Source organism: Oculina patagonica, chromosome 5 (genome assembly GCF_052425735.1).
Source record: "Oculina patagonica isolate OP01 chromosome 5, crgOcupat, whole genome shotgun sequence".
Classification (NCBI taxonomy): Eukaryota; Metazoa; Cnidaria; class Anthozoa; order Scleractinia; family Oculinidae; genus Oculina; species Oculina patagonica.
This window is the reverse complement of record NC_135762.1, coordinates 2,033,570-2,051,566: the sequence shown is the minus strand read 5'-3', so window position 1 is coordinate 2,051,566 and position 17,997 is coordinate 2,033,570. Positions and strand designations below refer to the sequence as shown.

At 38.8% G+C, this 17,997-nt stretch overlaps 2 protein-coding genes across 2 annotated transcripts; one reads left to right on the top strand and one right to left on the bottom strand.

Annotated features, from left to right (window-relative positions):
• Positions 1–836: 836 nt before the first annotated feature.
• LOC144654645 (carbohydrate sulfotransferase 14-like) lies at positions 837–5,444 on the top strand. Its single transcript, XM_078514846.1, has 3 exons — positions 837–1,079; positions 2,900–2,931; positions 4,101–5,444. The coding sequence occupies exons 1-3, from the start codon at positions 884–886 to the stop codon at positions 4,902–4,904; spliced, it is 1,032 nt and encodes a 343-aa protein (XP_078370972.1). The 5' UTR covers positions 837–883; the 3' UTR covers positions 4,905–5,444.
• Positions 5,445–5,508: 64 nt separating this feature from the next.
• LOC144654644 (uncharacterized) lies at positions 5,509–17,620 on the bottom strand. Its single transcript, XM_078514844.1, has 9 exons — positions 16,985–17,620; positions 14,578–14,749; positions 14,089–14,190; positions 13,492–13,652; positions 13,055–13,289; positions 11,915–12,141; positions 10,944–11,138; positions 10,422–10,481; positions 5,509–6,212 (listed from the first exon to the last, which is right to left on the bottom strand). The coding sequence occupies exons 1-9, from the start codon at positions 17,326–17,328 to the stop codon at positions 6,050–6,052; spliced, it is 1,659 nt and encodes a 552-aa protein (XP_078370970.1). The 5' UTR covers positions 17,329–17,620; the 3' UTR covers positions 5,509–6,049.
• Positions 17,621–17,997: the final 377 nt, after the last annotated feature.

Below are 17,997 nucleotides of genomic sequence, written 5' to 3'. Positions count from 1 at the left end.
ATGGGGACGAGAATGCTCTGGGGACACATGATTTGATTGGCTAGATCTGGGAAATTTAAGTTTGGCAAATCAAATCAACCGTTTTTAAATCCTTTTGTTTGTGATTTGATTGGCTAGATTCAAATTCACTTTGTTGAAAATATAGCCAATCAAATAATGTGTTCCTAGAGCCACTTGCTATTGCCTAAGAGGAACAAGCGGCTCTATGGACAAGAATGTTCGAAAACGTGGTTGGTGGTTTAAGTCTCCCGAGCAAGAGGCCCATGTTAAAAACGATCGACTACTAGCTAAATCTTTACAGTAGCATAAACATTAAAAAAGATAAAAATATTGCTAAGATAGATCTAAAATTAAATAAGATTATCGATTATTAAACTACTTTGGCCGTCACAAAGAGTTTTTAGTTAAAAATTCTAAAATACATTTTTTTTCTGCAACAGATATGAGTTTGTCAGCAGTTCAAACTTTTTTGTAGAACTATTGCCTGATGCGTCAACGTCATTAGTCTGTTAATGAAAAGGATCGCCTTCTATTGTTCTCGATAACAGTGAACTCTCACTATAACGGACACCTTCGGGACCACAATTTGGTGTCCGCAATAAATAAAGTCCGTAGTAACGGGAGTTATTTACAGTATTTCTTATTCACCGGGCTTTAAGTCCTGTCCGTAATAGCGAGGTGTCCGCACGGCGGGAGCTTACTGTAGTCCCTTGTGGTAGAAAAAATACATACTTCACAAATATTACATAACATTGTGAGGTGTAAACAAATTAGCAATGCATAAAAAATATCGTACATTCATCCGGCCTTTTATTTCTGGATTGCTGCATCTTTTGTTTCACTGGGTGGTATTGTTTGGAAGAGGGTTAAATGCTCTGGAAAAATGCAAAAGATGACGGCAAATTCTCTGGACGATTACAGAATACTCTGGAAAATGAGGTCTTCAAAAGTCAGAAAAGTTAAACTTCTCGCAGTACTATTAATATTCTGCGTAGTAGTTTTGCTTCTGCATTCACATTTGACAGGACTCCTCTCGGGAAAATCAGAGGTTAAGCCACGCGGCGAAAGTTGGATTTCTGGTAAGGTTAATCTTTGATGAACTTATAAACACCGACTCATTGTAGAATCCTTAGCTTTTACGTTGTCTTTCTGACCTGCTCGTTGCCTTAGTAGTCTGTTATAGTCAGAAATATTGACCAGAGTCTGAGGTGAGCTAAGACTGATTATGGTTGCTAGGACGATATTAGGGGAACGGAAAAAGTCACACTGATCAAAGGGCGTCTAGAGCGTTTACGCAACTGAAGAAATAAATTTCACTCTGCATAATCAAATTATTTGTGCATTGTGCTTACTTTGGGGCCAAAAGGTTAAGGAGGGGGCGTAAGGGGCCCGAAAACCGCACAGAAATACGCTACAAAACCTAAAACTGCATCGAATTTTATCAAAATACCGAAACCGCAGTTTCAAATGAACAATGGCGGTTGATACGTGCTTGTTTGTCTTGTTTAACTAAAACAAAACAACTGAATGTGAAAGGATCCAGTGCATACCAGTGGAAACGTAGGTGAATCGTATCACGGCAGACAATTTTTTCACCGACTACCTCGACTTAAAAATGTATTAACCGCATACACCGCTTAGTCTTGTAAACCCGCAATACCGCAGGTTAAAATAAAAAATAACTGCAAAACCGCACCAACATTAGCGCAAATTAAAACCGCATCACCGCAAACCCATACGCCCCCCTCGTTTAGCCAAATCACAAGTCAATTTGGTTGTACTGTGCATTCAAAAAAGGGACCACATTTTCCCATGGTTTACACACCTATAGACCATGGAAACAGCGTCAAAAATGTTCAAGATTCAAGAGAAGCCACGAGGTGGTGGGAGAGTGGTTTCACTGCAAAGTTTTGTGGCGTCATTTAATTTGTCAATAATGTCAGGAGAGATTTATCAGTGTTAAGGCAAATCATCATAAAATAGGACCTTTACTCTTTTAGAGTTAGCTTCACTAGAAAACTGTGCAAATATGTGTTTTTATAGGCAAACAGCGATTTATATGCTTAAGTAAATTACTTTTGTACTTAAAGTAAATAACCGCGCGTGTAGTTGTCGCTGTTTAAGCTAGGATCTTATTCAAGATGAGAGATGTAGGAGGGGTTAGTTTCAGTTTTCGTTTTTCCATTACCGAGGGCGGTTCGGATTTTTAAAAAAACAGCTTTCTGGGTTGAGTGTGCATTTGACGGGTGTGTCTTTTTGTTTTAGTTTTTGTCCGTAATTGAGGTTGGTTGGTTTGCGGTTTCAGACAGGCCGACTCTGTTCGGTCTTGCTTTTGGTTTGAAATACTAAGCTTAAATTAAGTTTTGTTTGGCTGTGCTTTGGTCTACAGGCTCGCCAGCTGAACTTGTTCGCTTTGCCTTTGGGTTGTGAGTTGAGTTTATGCGGCCTTCTTCCAATTCTACTTTATAAAATGCAATCAGGTTTAGCGTTAGTATATATAGAGTGCTGTTATCATTGTAAAGTCGATTTACATGCATATCGTGGAGTTACATGGAAGATTTACGTCGAGACGAAGAAATAAACGTGTGAAGTCCAAGTTCTTGTGTCCTAATTCCAGTGTAGCAGATCCATCGGTACTTTGGAACCCGTGAATTTTCATTTCAAAAGGTACCCCGTTATAGAAATACTAGAAATCGGCCAAGTTTTAATACTCCTGTTCTAGAAATTTAGCCATTTTTTTTTTTCATTAGCCTGTTTTGGTACGTTTGAATAATAATTTATTATACCCCCTTCTAGGAAACGTCTGGGGAGTACCCTCCCCGGGATTTACAGATAGCAGCTCTGAATGCAAGTCTCTTGTAACAATATTTAGCATTCTTGTTTTATATTTTGTTTACAGAAATCAAAGGAGTAACTCTAAATAACTATGTGGTAAGTGAAAGTTTCTTTAGTGAGGGGAAATTATTAGCATGATCCTGGACTAGATGAGCTAAGACAGCTCACGTGTGGTTCCAGAATATATTCATACCCACCCCACTGAATGTTACTGGAAATTCGAAGGGGTGGGGTCTCTTTATAAACGAAAGTATGAACTCAAGCTTGACTGGAATTTTCAGCAGGGTGGGGGAGGGGGAGAGAGTTCAAATGAGACAAGCTTCCATGGGGGGGGGGGGGTGTTTTTTTTTCTGGAACAACACTATAATGGGGATCTGGGTGGTGTAATTGTTGGCATATTGGACTCTTGGTTAAGCTATATGGGTTTTGGGCCTGGGGTCATTGGTATCTCCTTCAGGTGTATATAGTAGATAAAATATGAGCGGGAGATCTGTATGGGCGTATTGTAAACGGCCATACAGATCGGACGCGAATATTTTATTCTACTTGTGAAATGAAAACAATAAATTGAATGAAAAGTTGTTATGCAAATCAGTAGAGATCTGTATCAAAAGTTAATGAATACTAATTAGCTGAACAGGAGTCTGTATCAAAAGTTAATTATATTGTTTGATTTGTATTGGGGTTTACAGTTGTGTACATGTGATCTAAATACTGTGCTGGGATTGGTTTGCACCCGCATGAATAGTTAATGAATTTTACAAGTATAAATAGGTACCAGGAATTTATCAGGACAACTGAGCAAAATGGTGAGGATGGGGGGAGGGGGGGGGAGGTAGCAAAACTCCTGGCTACTTTTGATTCAGAATTAACTAGACTTGAAAAACAACAAAAACATCTATTATTATCTTTTTCATCTGATATATTGATGCAGACATCCATCCAATAAAAAGTCAATCAAAACTTTCTTTTCTCCTTCTTTTTGATTTTAGTGTGAGCAGCAATCACGCCAGTGTCTCTGAATAAATAAGAAAATAAATCAATATGTTCTTCATTTCATTAATTGCAATCTAAATTGTAACTTAAGTAAATTGTTTGTTAATTTTTAATGACAGGTGACTTACAAGACATGACAATCAGTCTGCACACAGTTTAGCTTAGACCTGTGCTGAATTGCAGAGGACCAAACTCTTCAGCAATGTAAAGTTGCAGTGTTATTGTACAGTGCCTGATCATTGCCTTGTATTTGTTACATGTTCTTACAGGTTACCAGTGGACAAAGGTTAGAATCAGTAAAACAAGCATGCAGCATCAACACAAGAAAATCATGGGATTCCCTTTCTGCCACAGAGAAACAGATCCTAGCCAAACACATCTTGGTTAATGACGAGCACAAGTTTCTGTTCTGTTATGTGCCTAAAGTAGCCTGTGCAAACTGGAAAAGGGTTATCATGGTACTGGATCGCAAAGCCGCTGACAGCAATGCCATCCGCAAAGTCAACCATACTATCTTCACATTCCTAGCAGATCTACCTCCCTTGGCTGCCGAACGCAAACTTCAGGAGTACTATAAATTCATGTTCGTACGAGAACCCCTTGTCAGACTTCTATCAGCATACAAAGATAAGTTCTACCTAAACCACTCCCAGTCTTTCCATAAAAGCTATGGAAAAAAGATTGTGAAGCGTTTGCGGAGAAATGCTGATCCAAACTCCAAAGGAGATGACGTCACACTAAAAGAGTTTTTGCAGTATGTAACTGAAAGTCGTGTGGAGGACATGAATGAACACTGGATGCCTTTCTTTGAATTGTGCCAGCCATGTGCTGTTTCGTACGACTTTATTGGATCTTTTGAGAATCTGGAGTCTGATGCTCCTCAAGTACTCAAAGAGCTTAATGTGAATGAACTGGTGTCTTTTCCTAAACAACAGAAATATTACCAAGCTGGTGGTAATGGGTACGCAGAGAGCAAGAAATTTGCAGATGTATCCCCTGATGTGTTGAGACCAATACTAAGGAAGTATGCTTTGGATTACGAAATGTTTTCATATCAAATGCCTGACGTTTGATAAGAACTGCCGGTAACTTCTAGCCTCAACAAATAAACAGTATGTGAGATTCCACAAAATTAAATCCATACTAAAGATGTTGCTCTGTAGTGATCTGTTTCGTCTCTCCATCCATCCCAACCTCATTCCCAGGGTCTCTCCACCCCTCCCCCCCCCCCACCCCCCCAGAGCGAGAGAAGAGAGGGCTCTGGGTGGCGGAGTGGAGAGACCCTGGGAATGAGGTTGCATCCACCCATCCATACACCCACCCTCCAATATAGAGAACCCTGGCTCCCCTTTTCCCAATTTTTCACAAAGCTAGTCAACAAAAAGCAACATTTCTGATGGAATTAAAATCTTGGAGTTGGAATGGGAAAGGTTGTTTATCAGTGTAGGTGCAACATATAGAACGTGCAACATTAAAAAAGAATTAGTTATGAAAATAGCAAATTTATTGAATATCCCATTACCTTATACATTTGGTTAAATTGTACACAAATTTGTTAACTATTATTTTCTGAAGGCCTCGCACCCACATGATGGCAACTGAATTTAAACTACTAATAAAATGTAATTGAAAAACCTGCAATATTATAAATCAGGCTTTAGGACAAGACGTCTTTCACAACTGAAAGTATTGTTCCATTAAGAATATATTAACTAACTATTGATACAACTGGAGGCTTTTTTAGTTACTATTTCCTTGTTCTCGACCTGAGAAATAATATAATTCTTATTTTTTTATTACCAACATTATAAAATTGAGATTATATTAAAAGTTAATCTATTTTTATATATCTATAATTTTATCCAGACTAACAAATGTAAACTATTCATTCCTTATTGAAGCAATTGACCATTGTCAAACCTGTCTGCCAGCAGAAAATCTCTTTACATTTTTTCAGTCAAATCAAGAAAAGACCATATCATAATCAAAATAACTTGCAGTTCTTGTTGAGTTTCGCTTGTCTGGCCTTGATTAATATGGAGACCTTGTGTGACCTCATGCTGAGGATTTTCTTGTCCAGTTTTCTTAGTCAGTCAAGGTATACCGGTAACACTGTCTTTTTTTTAGCCCTCTTCCACAGTGAATAACCATCATCCAGCCCTACTTGATCGGTTAATAAGCACTTAATATTACATTTGTTTACATATCTTCTTGAGGCTTAATTTTCAACTGAAAGTCCAGCCATCTCCTGATGTTCCTCACTTTCATGATTCTCTCCTGAGAGATTCTGATAGCTGTCTGGATTTGAGAAAGAACCTGGCTTCTCCACAGCGCACAAGCTACAGCTGCATGTCCCTGTGTACCGCTTGCGGAAGTAGAAGCTGGACAGAGCAAGAAAAGAGAAATGTTGATACAGTAAAAACCCGCGTATAAGAACAAGTGGATTAAGAACACCCAGGTCTGATTTTAGGAAATAAAGTACCATTTATATAAGAACACATTCAGCCTGAAAAATGAAAGTTGTTCTTATATGGAAAAATATCAAAGATCAACACTACTTTTCATTGCACACATAATAGTTCCACCCCAATTACAGTACAGTATTGCCTTGATTTATCAATTTTATTAAAATTAAAATACAATTGTGTGCATATATATTGATTTCATTTATTGGTAGCCTAGTATGTTCCTTATTTTAAGAAACGTTTTTTAAGAACACTTAAGAACACTTACAGGCTGATTTTGCAGATTATAACCCTTTATATAAGAACCAAATCAGCCTGAACCGCCAAAATAGGTGTTCTTATATGCGGGTTTTTACTGTATAAAATTGAACCATGTTTGGTGACATCCCTAGATGGGATGCTAGTCCATTTTTTAGGTTTAATACCTCCAGCATTTTCAATGTCAGGTTGAATTGCCGTTGGCAACAATATCTGTAATAACATTTATATCTGAAAGTTGGAATCAGGCACTGCCTGAGGGGTGGATTCAGGGTTTTTTTGTGTGTGTGTCTGTGTGTGTGTGTGTGCAGGGGAAGGGGGGGGGGGGGGCAGTCACCACCAGCGATTTACCAAAAAAATTCAAATAAACACATTAAATAGAAAAATTAACAAGGACAGTGACACTGGGTAAGGGCAAAAATATTGTCGATAATTTTAGCTTTTTTTTTTTTTTAATAGTTTATTGCAAACAAAAAAGAAAAAAAAAACAGCTACATACATGTACAATGTGTCTGAGCTTTAAAAACAATACGGTACTTATTTACAGTGCTTGCTTATGTTAATTCTTTATCAGCTAAAATTCCTGTCCATTACATTATTTACAGATGCAAAAGCTATACATTTAAGAAGAATAAGTAGACAAAACAGAAAAAGCGAGGTAAACAAAAAAAACTTCGTGACGAGTACAAAGACTAATTACGGACAAAAGGAAGCAGAAAGAAAATAATAAAATAAAATAAATAGATAAAATAAAGTGCCTTACAAAATTTCACCTAAAAAAGAAGCCTTAGAATTGAATTTGAGACTTTGAGTTGCTTTTTTCGATAGATATTTTATCTTTTAGAAGGGCAAGGAAGGTTTCGAAGTGGTAGTGTTGTTCATCTCTCGAGGCAGTGTAGATATAATATTTAGCAATGAGTACACAGAGGTTTAAGCCAAGTCGTAAAGGAAAGTTAGTTGTAAAACCATAGATAATGTTTTTCTCGTGTAGCTCAATGGAATCGTCATTTTTGATGTTCCACCACGTAGCAAACGTATTCCAGAAAGTCTGTACATTCGGACAAGAGACAAAAAGATGTCTCAGGGTTTGCGTTTGCGTGCATAGGTGGCATTTATCATGGTCCTTGATTTTATCTCTGTAAAGGGTTGAATTGGTTGGTAAAATATGGTGAATAATTTTGAATTGGAAGATAGCAAGTCGAGTGTCTTTTGTTACTTTAAAAGGAATATCGTAGATAGCGCGTATTGTGCTATCGTCCAGACTCAATTGCCTCAATCTTCTTTCTGCGGTCGGGGTTTCAAACTTTTTGTTTATGAGAATTTTGGTAGCCACTTTGCATGACAATTTACCGATATATATTTTCTGGTTATGATCTGATTTGCGCTGCGCTTCGTCAGCAGAGCTTTTTAGTGAACGGATCCAGCTAGCGGGTATGGCATTACATAAGCCACAGTACTTGAGAAATGTTGTTTTGATTTGGAATTTAGTGTAGAAATCATTAAATGTTAAGAAGTTGTTTCCACAGAAAATATCTTTGATTCGGACGACCCCCGATTCGTGCCATTTTCTATAATACACGGAGAAGCCTTCAATTTTGATAAAAGAGTTGTTCCATATGATTTCATTAAGTATTTGTTCTTTTGTTTCTGGAGAGTGTTGGTTAATAGTCTGCCAGATGTAAAGGACGTCTTTATAAAAGTCAATTGAAATATCTATTTTAAGCGATTTTAGGTCATAGTTGCATTCAAATAGAAAAGGTCCTCCTAAGTGCTTTATAAACGATAACGGTATGTGACTCCAGCATGCGTTATTTTTACTTTCATGTAATCTTCGTATCCAGGAGACTTTCAATGCTTTGTTTATGGTGTCAAAGTCCGGTAAATCTAAACCACCTTTTGTCTTTGGTCCTATCATTGTCGTGTGCTTGATTTTAGCAGGTTTACTGTTCCAAACAAAATCGGAAATGGTTTGCTTTACTAAGGCTGGGAAGTTTGGCGGAAAAGACAGCATTGATGTGTTATAGATGAGTTTGGATAGTCCGAGGGTTTTGAGTATAGTTATTCGGCCATACAAAGTGAGGTTTCTTGGAAGCCATATGTTGAGTATGCTTTTCATTGAACCTAATTTTTGTTCAAAGTTTTTCTTGTAAGAGACTTCCTCGTTGTAGGTAAAGTCAATTCCAAGGGAATTTATCGGTTTTGAAGGCCAAGCAATATCTAAGGGAGCTTCAGAGTTATGTCTGAGAGCACCTAGCCACATTCCTTCGGTTTTAGTTTTGTTTACCTCTAGTCCTGAAGAACGCTGAAAGGCGTTCAGTATCTCAAACAGCTTTTCAGCTGAGGTTATGTCAGAAACAAAGGCAGTCGTGTCATCAGCATATTGCGAAATTTTAAATTCCTTGTCATAAATTTTTATGCCTTTGATGTACTGATTGTTTCTGATAGCATTGGCTAAGATTTCAGCACAGAGGACAAAGAGGATACCAGATAGCGGGCACCCCTGTCTTACGCCTCTTTGAAGATGGAAAAATTCCGACGCGTAGCCGTTATTGATGACACAACTGGAGATATCGGTGTAGAAGGTTTTAACCCACTTTTGAATGTTAGGTCCAAAGTTGAACGACCGCAAGGTTTTGTTTAAGAAATTCCAATCGAGCGAGTCAAAAGCTTTTTTGAAATCGATGAAAATAGCGAGGCCGGGAATGTTTTCTAGGGATGTTACTTTCATTATATCTTGTATGAGTCTGATGTTTTGTCCGATATATCGACCTTGGATATACCCGGTTTGATCGTCATTTATGATGTTTGGGAGAACTTTAGATAGTCTGCTAGCTATGCTAGCTATGACTTTGGCTGCTATTTTATAATCAATATTGAGAAGGGATATCGGTCTCCAATTTTCTAAGTAGAGTCTGTTTTTTCGTTTCTTGGGCACTACTTTAATAATGCCTTGTTTCTGGGTTATATTTAGCTTTCCGTGCGTGAAAGCATAATCGAAACTTGCAACCATTTCATCTCCTAATAGAGGCCAGAAGAGTAAATAGAATTCTACCGAAAGGCCGTCGCTTCCTGGGCATTTATTCTTTGCGCACTCTTTTAGAGTTTTAAAGCATTCTTCTTTCGTTAGGGGGTTTTCAAGATCGATTTGTTCAGCGTCACTTAGACGAATAAGATTTGGATCATCGAAGAAAGTTTTATCATTCGAATTATCGGTTGGTACGGCGGAGTAAAGGTCCTTATAGAAATGTTTTTGGCATTTTAAGATTTCATTGGCTTCTGTTATTTCTTGATCATCATGTATTTTAAGTTTTGCAATAAAGGAATTGGAGTGTTGCCTTTTTTCTAAATTGAGGAAATATTTCGTATTTTTTTCGCCATGCTCGTGCCATCGAATTCTGCTTCTGATAATAGCACCATTAGTTCTATACTCGGCAATTTTGTTTAATTCTGATCGAAGTCGATAAAGTTCTGTGATATTTTCTTTCGATCTGTTGGTTTCTAAGATTTTCATTAAACGCTCGATACGACTCGAGAGCTCTTTTTCAATGTTTCTGCGTTCTCTGTTTTTTCTTTTAGAGTACTGAACGCAGAAACCCCTTATTTGATAATAATAATTTTAGCTTTAATTGAGTTGAAATATTTGCTAAAATCCACCCCCCCTTAAAAAAAATTGTAGCCATCCCCTTGGAAAAATCCTGGATCTGCCCCTGCGCCTGCAGGTAAATTTTCCATACCACCTTGGAGCAAAACCCAACCTTTATTTACAGTTTGGCCCTAGCTAACTCTTATTTGTAGTTTGCTTGAATGAGTGGTTTTGAAATACTGTAAATCACACGTGCAAAAAATTTCTAAACTTATGAAACTTACAAGAAGCTTAACAGCCACAAGCTGAATACCACTGCTGCAATGACTGTAACAATCCAGATGCTGAAATTGATAAAACATAATAAAAGATTACAGGTCGGAAGTGTTTTTTTTTTTTTTTTACAGTAAACAGTGCTACGAAACCAGTATTTAAGTATTAAGTATTTTTACTCCTCCTACCCACCCACCTGCCCACCCTCCCAACCAAGTAATGTCCCAAACCCTAACCCTCCTCCAACCTCCTCCCTTGAACTTTGGCCTTTCCATGCATGTTAAACAAGAAAACTAAGGCACAATCCCGACACCCTAGCTTGTTTTTTGCCATCGGCGTTTGTAGTTTGCATCTGACGGGTTCAAAATTTTGTTCTAAGCTTCTTTTAAAAAGATATTCTTACAGGCTTCGTGACAGTGGTTACTTGGGGTGGGGGTGGGGATGTGAGATCAAAAATGGAAGGCCTCAATGTCAGTTGACATTATTAACTGGGTTTCAAATCACTCGTAACTTAAAACTTAACACTGTCTTACTTCAGAATACTTAGCAAGGGAAGAGCCAGGCAAGTCCAAATTCCTCCACCCATGAATGGTGAATGAAGAAGCTGTTTGAAGGCAAAATCAGCAGGCACTGGAGTGCGAGACTCAGGATCCACCATACGTAACAGAATTAACCCTGTTGCAATCACACCTGTGTTCATTCCAAAGTCAGCAATTGCCCTTTCAAACCTAATAAAATATTTAACAAGAGGAATTAAACTTAATGAAATTGCTGAGACCAACTGAATTCCAACCGCCTCCTTTTAGCAATCTTCTTAAGCCTGCCTGTTCTCATCAGGCACAGCACCCGAGGGGGGGGGGGGGTGACAGTGGTGTCCAAACCTCCCACTTCTCGTACCTCTTATTTCTGCTTCCCGTACCCTTTTTTCTGGCTTTCTGCCCCTTTCCACTGTGATTCCCCCCTTATTGTCCCATTTCTTTTGCAAAATATAACAAATGATTTTTTTTAATTTCTCCCGGTTTCCACCACCTTACCCATTCTTCTCCTGCCTCCCGCCCTTCTGTTCCCCCTCCACACTTAATTAAATATATATTTTTAATTCCATTCTTTCCCAACAAAAGGAGAAATTCCCTAGCTAGCGATGCATGCCGTAGGGTGTGGTGTAAGGTGTCGATTCTAAATAATTAGCATACGCTCTCGTAGACTAAAGAAAAAACTCCCTAGGCTGGGAGAGAATGTAGTGTGCAGATCTAGAGTCAAGCTAGACTTCCCCTTCCATCCAACATTCACTACTAGACACATGATTTGTGTTAATTGATATCTCACATACATCTACCCTGACCTGATCTCCCTAAGGAATTTAATAATTATTATTTCTATTTATTCTTTTATTTTCATTTATTTTGCCACTTTCAAAATACATTGGGAGAAAAGAAAAGAAAGTAAGACATATAATTCAATATTAGCTTTAGTTAGAAATTAACAGATTAATTTTGATATTTACCAATGATTGGGTAAGAGGAATCTTGAAACAAGACCCAGCATGATGAAGTTCCAGATAAAGCCACAAGTGCATAGAATTAGCAGAGGAGCGATATCAACAGCAACAGCAGAGATATCTACTGTAGCCACAGCTGAGGTTATGAGGAAATCTAACGAAGACGAAGCTATCCGCTCCATAAGAGATGCATCGATCAATTCATTAATACTCTCGATTCTCTCAATGATAAGCTGAAAGGGAAGACATTTACCACAGATCAGAAAACAGTAAATTTCCAACAAATACATATAGCTACAGAGCTGACAATATTAGAGCGGTTTTCACTTGAGTGTCGAAAGTAAATTGCGTTTGCTTTGGTTTTGCATTACTATACGCTTAGTGATTGGCTTAAAAATCTCGCGCCACTTTTTCAGCCAATCAGGAGTAAAACCAAAACCAATCGTGACTCGCTCGCGCACGTTTTCCCGCGCTTCGTGCCGGCTACATGTATTTGCTTCGAGATTTGATTGGTTCACTGGATTGTCTGTGTCCTTTAAATTTGTGATTGGCCAGAGTAATTACTTTGGTTTTGGTTTTACGACACTCAATTGAAAACTGCTCTAATGATTGGTTGATTGATCAATTAATTTATTGATTGATTGCTAAAAATAAACTATTATATTTAGAGAGGAAGCCACATCAGCTCTTGCTGGTTTTCATGCAGGTCCTCTATCCAGGTTAAATAGGCCATTTCCGAGTTACCCTTTGCCTCTGTTTCAAAACGAGTCTATGTGCGAAATCATTCATATGAAAATGAGTTTGATTTGCATAAAAATGGACCTGTAGGTGAAACTCATTTTCATATGAATGGTTTTGCATGTAGCCTCGTTTTGAAACAGAGGAAACTCGGAAATGGCCTATTGGAATTTGGAAATGTTTTTTTTTTTGAGAAAACCCTTGGAGCAAGGACGAGAACCAACAACAAACTCCACCCAGACGTTTGGTCCGGGAATCAAGCCTGGGCCACATTGGTGGGAGGTGAGTGCTCTCACCACTGCCTCATCCCTGCTTGGACCCAGCCTGACTGACTTATTGATTGAATAATTTGATTGATTGATCGTTCAATTGTTCAGCAAGAAAACAAGATAATAAACATGTCCAAACCTGGATAATAATACCTCCAGCCATACACAGTGGGAACAGAGGTATGCCAGAGAGAAAGTTCAGATCCTTGAGCTTTTGTGATGTGCTTTCGATTGCAATCAGTCCCCGCTTTAATCCGTAACCAATCAACATGGCTATTCCCAGCACTGCCAGGTGGAATGCCAACACATCTATTGAGCTTGCTCTTACTGTTTGAACTCCTGCAGAAGGTCGACTGCCAACTGCATACACACCTCTAGGGAAAGGTGAAAATGGATAAAGCAAAATTAGCTATAACTAATCTATCCAGGTCAATTTCCAAATGGAATTTGGAAATGTCAATTATCTTCCAATATTCCGGTTTTTTTTTCCCCCCCCCCCCCCCCCAGAAATTTTAAATACTAGCCGCCAGAAGGGGTTTATTTAGAACTTAATGTGTAAAAATTATATCTACAAACCTAATGGATATCTTGACCTCCTGAGCAGTGTCAATCCTCTCTCTCTTCACCCACCCCCTGTGGGTGGCAATGTTTACCAACATCACACCACAAACAACTGAGAAAACAAGTCCCAGAGTGGCACTAGCTAAACCAAAATCTCCACCATTAGGAAAACCAAGCTGAAACCAAAGCAAAAAAAAAAAAAAATACCAGGTAGAACTTAAAACTTTTGAAGGCTTGTTATAAACAAATAAAAGTTAGCCATATCTCACCCATCCCTACCCCAGTTTTAGTTTTAGGGTAAAATTCTAATGATTATTTAGACATTCTCATTGGTTTAAATTCATTTTTTTGGTAAGTGAAACATTTATTCCTTATCAACTGTATAATTATTCAATAGTGTATTGTGTTGTTTCAGAAATCTCTATATACCCCTTCCCACCATGGAAGGGTTTTTGGTTTGAATCCTCCTCCCCCTCTGGAAATTCCAGATTTAAGCCAAAAAAAAAATATTTTTCTAGCACACTGCTGTTTACATCTAATATGAGATACTATCACTAGATCACACGCAATGTTTTTGCTGCAGTTTTTTTAAACAACAACAACATGGCTTACTGTCTTGTATGTTGGGGTGAGTCCTCCAGCTGTCCCATGACCCCCTGCAAACCCCACAGGAAGAACAGTAGCAAACAGTGGGCTGACACCAAATGCTGGGATCTGCAAACAAATTATGGGACCAAGGCATAAATAAATAAATAAACAAATTATACACTACTTTGTGTGCTAGAAGAATGATACCAAATTTATCATAGATTTGCAAGCTCTGCATAATTTTATATTTCGACAGCTTCCTAGTGTGTAAAAATACATGTCTCTCAAAGGTAAGGAAAGAGTTTCAAGCAAAATAAAGCTTTGATTATTATTGATTTTCCTGCATTCACACCAGTGACTACAAACAATGGTTTCAAGTTGACGCTGGGGTGGACAGAAATACAGAAAACATATGAAAATTAATAACCTCTGCCTCGCCTTGAAACTATTGTTTGCGGGCATTGAAGCGTAATTCAGGAAAGGTCTGTTAGGACCCTAAGGAGCTTGTCTTACCAACAGAGCACCAGTCACAACAAGTGCAACAATCCACTGTCCCCAAGCAATCAGCATGCCGTACATTAGCTGTGGTCCTGCCTGTTTCCAAATCACTTTCACGTTAGGGATCTGGGTGCCAAGAAACAATGATGAGAACACAATATTGATGAGAAATCCTGCCAGGTTGTACCTAAGGGACAAAGAAAAGAAAAATACATTTTTGTTCAATGGCAGATCAATATTTGCATACAAGATGGTTGTCTGATAGTCAGACAGTCCAAGGTCTCTCCCTATGCCTCCCTTAGTGGGCATAATGGACCTTGAACCATCTGAGAAGTTATCAGGTTAACATGTTAGGTGTAAGAAATGAAAACTGTGTGTGGCTCGATTTAAACAAAAAATCCCTGATTATTGTCTTCTGAGCCTCATCCAATGGAACTATAGCTGTGGGACCCACTAACCCCTTCAGTGGATCTGTCAGTACAGCAACTGTCCTCTTAACTGATAGGGGCAGGACCCAGGAACGAACTCACGTGTAAAAAGGATGGGGATGCTCCGAGCCTAGTGGCCCATACAGCTGGAGTTTATCCTGGTGCTGTAGCATTAAGCAGCTAGGAGTATTGCTACTCCCCCTGGATGGGATGCTAGTCTATCACAAGGTTACCCCCCCCCCTCAGCAGTAAATTTGCCAGTATCCATTTATACACCTGGGTGGAGAGAGGCACTGTGATAGTTAAGTGTCTTGCCCAAGAACACAACGCAGGGCCCCGGCCAGGGCTCGAACCCGGGCTGTTTGACTCGGAGACGAGCAGGCTAACCATAATAGGCCACCGCGCCTCCCTCTATAAGAAAGTCCTGTTTATTTATTTTGTGCAACCAGATCGAATAGGTACCTTCCTAGGTAAAAACATTGGCATTCTGCCTTGAACACCCTACATGAGACCAAACCCTTTATACCCTTAAACTAGTGGTAACCACAGGTTAGAAAGTGCGGCCTCGATGCAGTTAAGAGAAGGTACTGGGAGGGAAGTGTTTTTTGTTAGTTTGGAAAATTACTTCAAGTCGAAGTTTTGTTGGCATAACTGTGGTAATTGAGATTTCTTTTATAAACTGCGGTTGTTTATTGGGAGTCTGTCCACCGAGAATAACAGTATCTCAATGTGTGCGAAATTATGATGATTTTTTACGTGTTTGATATTACCAATCATATGTTGACAAGTTTGCCATGTTTCATTGGTGAATAAGCCAAAGTTTATCGATATTAAATTTTTCAGACAGTGTCGATAAATCACTGGACAAAAGAAAATTATTCCGAGTAAGGTCGAGTAATGCGTCACGCTTGAGTCACGAATGTTTTTTATCGTTTCCTATTGCCGCGAACCAATCAGAGTTGTTTTTTTGATTGACAGTTTAGCGAAGTGATTTTCCTCCGTCGGCAAACTCGCTTTGTTGTCAGTGTTATAAGGAATTTCTCGAGAATAACCGTTGTTGGAATCATTCGCTTTGCCGTAGTTTATCTGTGATACAATCACAGCAGATCTTCTCAAAAGCAACACCTATAAAAAACGTCTGCAAAACGTAATGTCTGCAATCTTCCGACAGAAGCCTCATTTTTCGCATTCTTATCGCTCTTGGAGACAAGATTTTTCTCTCCGGTGTTACGACAAACTGTCGTGATTGACAATTTTTGCATTCCGATCGTTCTTAGTGGAAGAACAAAATTTTCAACTTCCGGTTTGCAGATAGCCTTTATAAACGTGGCGCGCACGCGTAATACACAATCCGCTGGCCACTGTCAAGATTAGGGTTGCGGGCCTCTCTTGGGCCCGCAACAAGACAACATGCATTCCCTCTTCTTTCACACGCCCCCTTCCCCTCCCCTGGAGCTGGGTTTATAGAGAGATGATAGCCTCTTTTAATACTAACAGTAAAGATAATTTTCAGCCCTACCATAAAGTTAGTTTTAATGCCTTCTCCTTATACATATTCACTGCTATATAGCCTGAACAGGAAAAGCAAATAATTTTCAGGGGTGATCACATCACAGCAAAAACATCTGCTGATAGATGACAATTTACGGCAATGAGAATAAAATCTGGAAATGTATAAACTCTGCGGGATACTAATAATGTTTGCTGAAGGTCGAATAATTTTAATGTTGCTGATTTGATAATCACATAAATGGCAGTAAAAAGGGGCATGATTTAATTGTAGGAATTAATAACAGTTTTCGTTCACGAAATTAGCGAGCTTTAGATATTAAATTTCTGATTGACAAGCTAAAATTGCGATTTTATCGCCGGGTTTGATAAAAAACTCCCTTTTGTTAGCCAAAAACAGTATTTACAAGGGAGTTATGCCTTTATTTATCATGCTTTTTAGCTAATCCCGCCACACAACTAAAAATACATAGGCTTAAGCTTACCATCCTCTGGTGAAATTGACCGCGATAAATTCAGATACATCTTTATTGACGCGAGCTACCTGCAGCACAATCAACCCAATAAGACCGCCAATCACAGAGGCGGGAAGGTAGAGCTTCTGGAAAATCCACACGTAAAGACGAAGGAACTTCCCCAAAACAAGAAGAAAGCACAACCAACAAAAAGACGCGACAGCTGAATAAGCCATAGGTGTTTCTGGCTCTTCACAAAGTCCGGCATCGTTAAAAATATAGCCCTTTCCACAAAAACAAGAACTGAGATTAGCGGTAGCCGCGCAAACGCCTCCAGGTCCGCATGAATCCGACACGGATAAGTTGCAGGTCATGATGTCAAAAACGTAGCTGAGTTGTAAAATATACCATGAAGAAGATGAAAACACCACACACTTCTCAAACAAATATCGTCCGCAAATAGAAACAAAGCTTCCGAGATCTTGTTTGTACTCGTCCGGTTCGACAACGGAAGCACCTTGTGTGAAGATTTCGCACCTTTGATTGACGGGTTTATCCCGATCACGGGGTGTGGGTTTCGCAAAGAAGATAAATATTAGCCAAGCGGAAATTTTACCATCAGTGGAAAACAATAAAAGCTAATAGGGTCGCCTGTCTTCGAAAAGCAAACAAAACTTGCTTTATAAAAGGGCAATAATTTATCTGCTTGAGGCTTGTCATAGTAACGCATAATTTTTAAGGCGGAAAATTTGCACGGAAAAACAGAACAACGGAGAGAGGAAAGGGATAGAGGGAATTAGGGACGGACCGTTATTTTCTTGGAGCGGGGGGGGGGGGGGGGGGGAGAAATTTCCTCTGCAAACTTTTTTTTAGTTTATGAACCTCTGCAAACGTTTTTTTCGAAATTATTGTGTTTGCAAACAATTTATTTTGTCTTTCTAGGCCTTGCAAACAATTTTTTTACGTCGGAACCAAAATCATCACTTAGTTTGTTCCTACTTTTTTCTTGGAATATTTTTCTCTTCGTTTGAAATCCAGTGTTG

Coding starts and splice junctions, on each gene's coding strand:
- LOC144654645 (XM_078514846.1), top strand. CDS start 884: ATGCAAAAGATGACGGCAAATTCTCTGGACGATTACAGAATACTCTGG. Junction 1,080..2,899: donor CGGCGAAAGTTGGATTTCTG/GTAAGGTTAATC, acceptor TTTTGTTTACAG/AAATCAAAGGAGTAACTCTA. Junction 2,932..4,100: donor TAACTCTAAATAACTATGTG/GTAAGTGAAAGT, acceptor ATGTTCTTACAG/GTTACCAGTGGACAAAGGTT.
- LOC144654644 (XM_078514844.1), bottom strand. CDS start 17,328: ATGACCTGCAACTTATCCGTGTCGGATTCATGCGGACCTGGAGGCGTT. Junction 14,750..16,984: donor GTCAATTTCACCAGAGGATG/GTAAGCTTAAGC, acceptor TTTGTCCCTTAG/GTACAACCTGGCAGGATTTC. Junction 13,290..13,491: donor GAGGTCAAGATATCCATTAG/GTTTGTAGATAT, acceptor ACCTTTCCCTAG/AGGTGTGTATGCAGTTGGCA.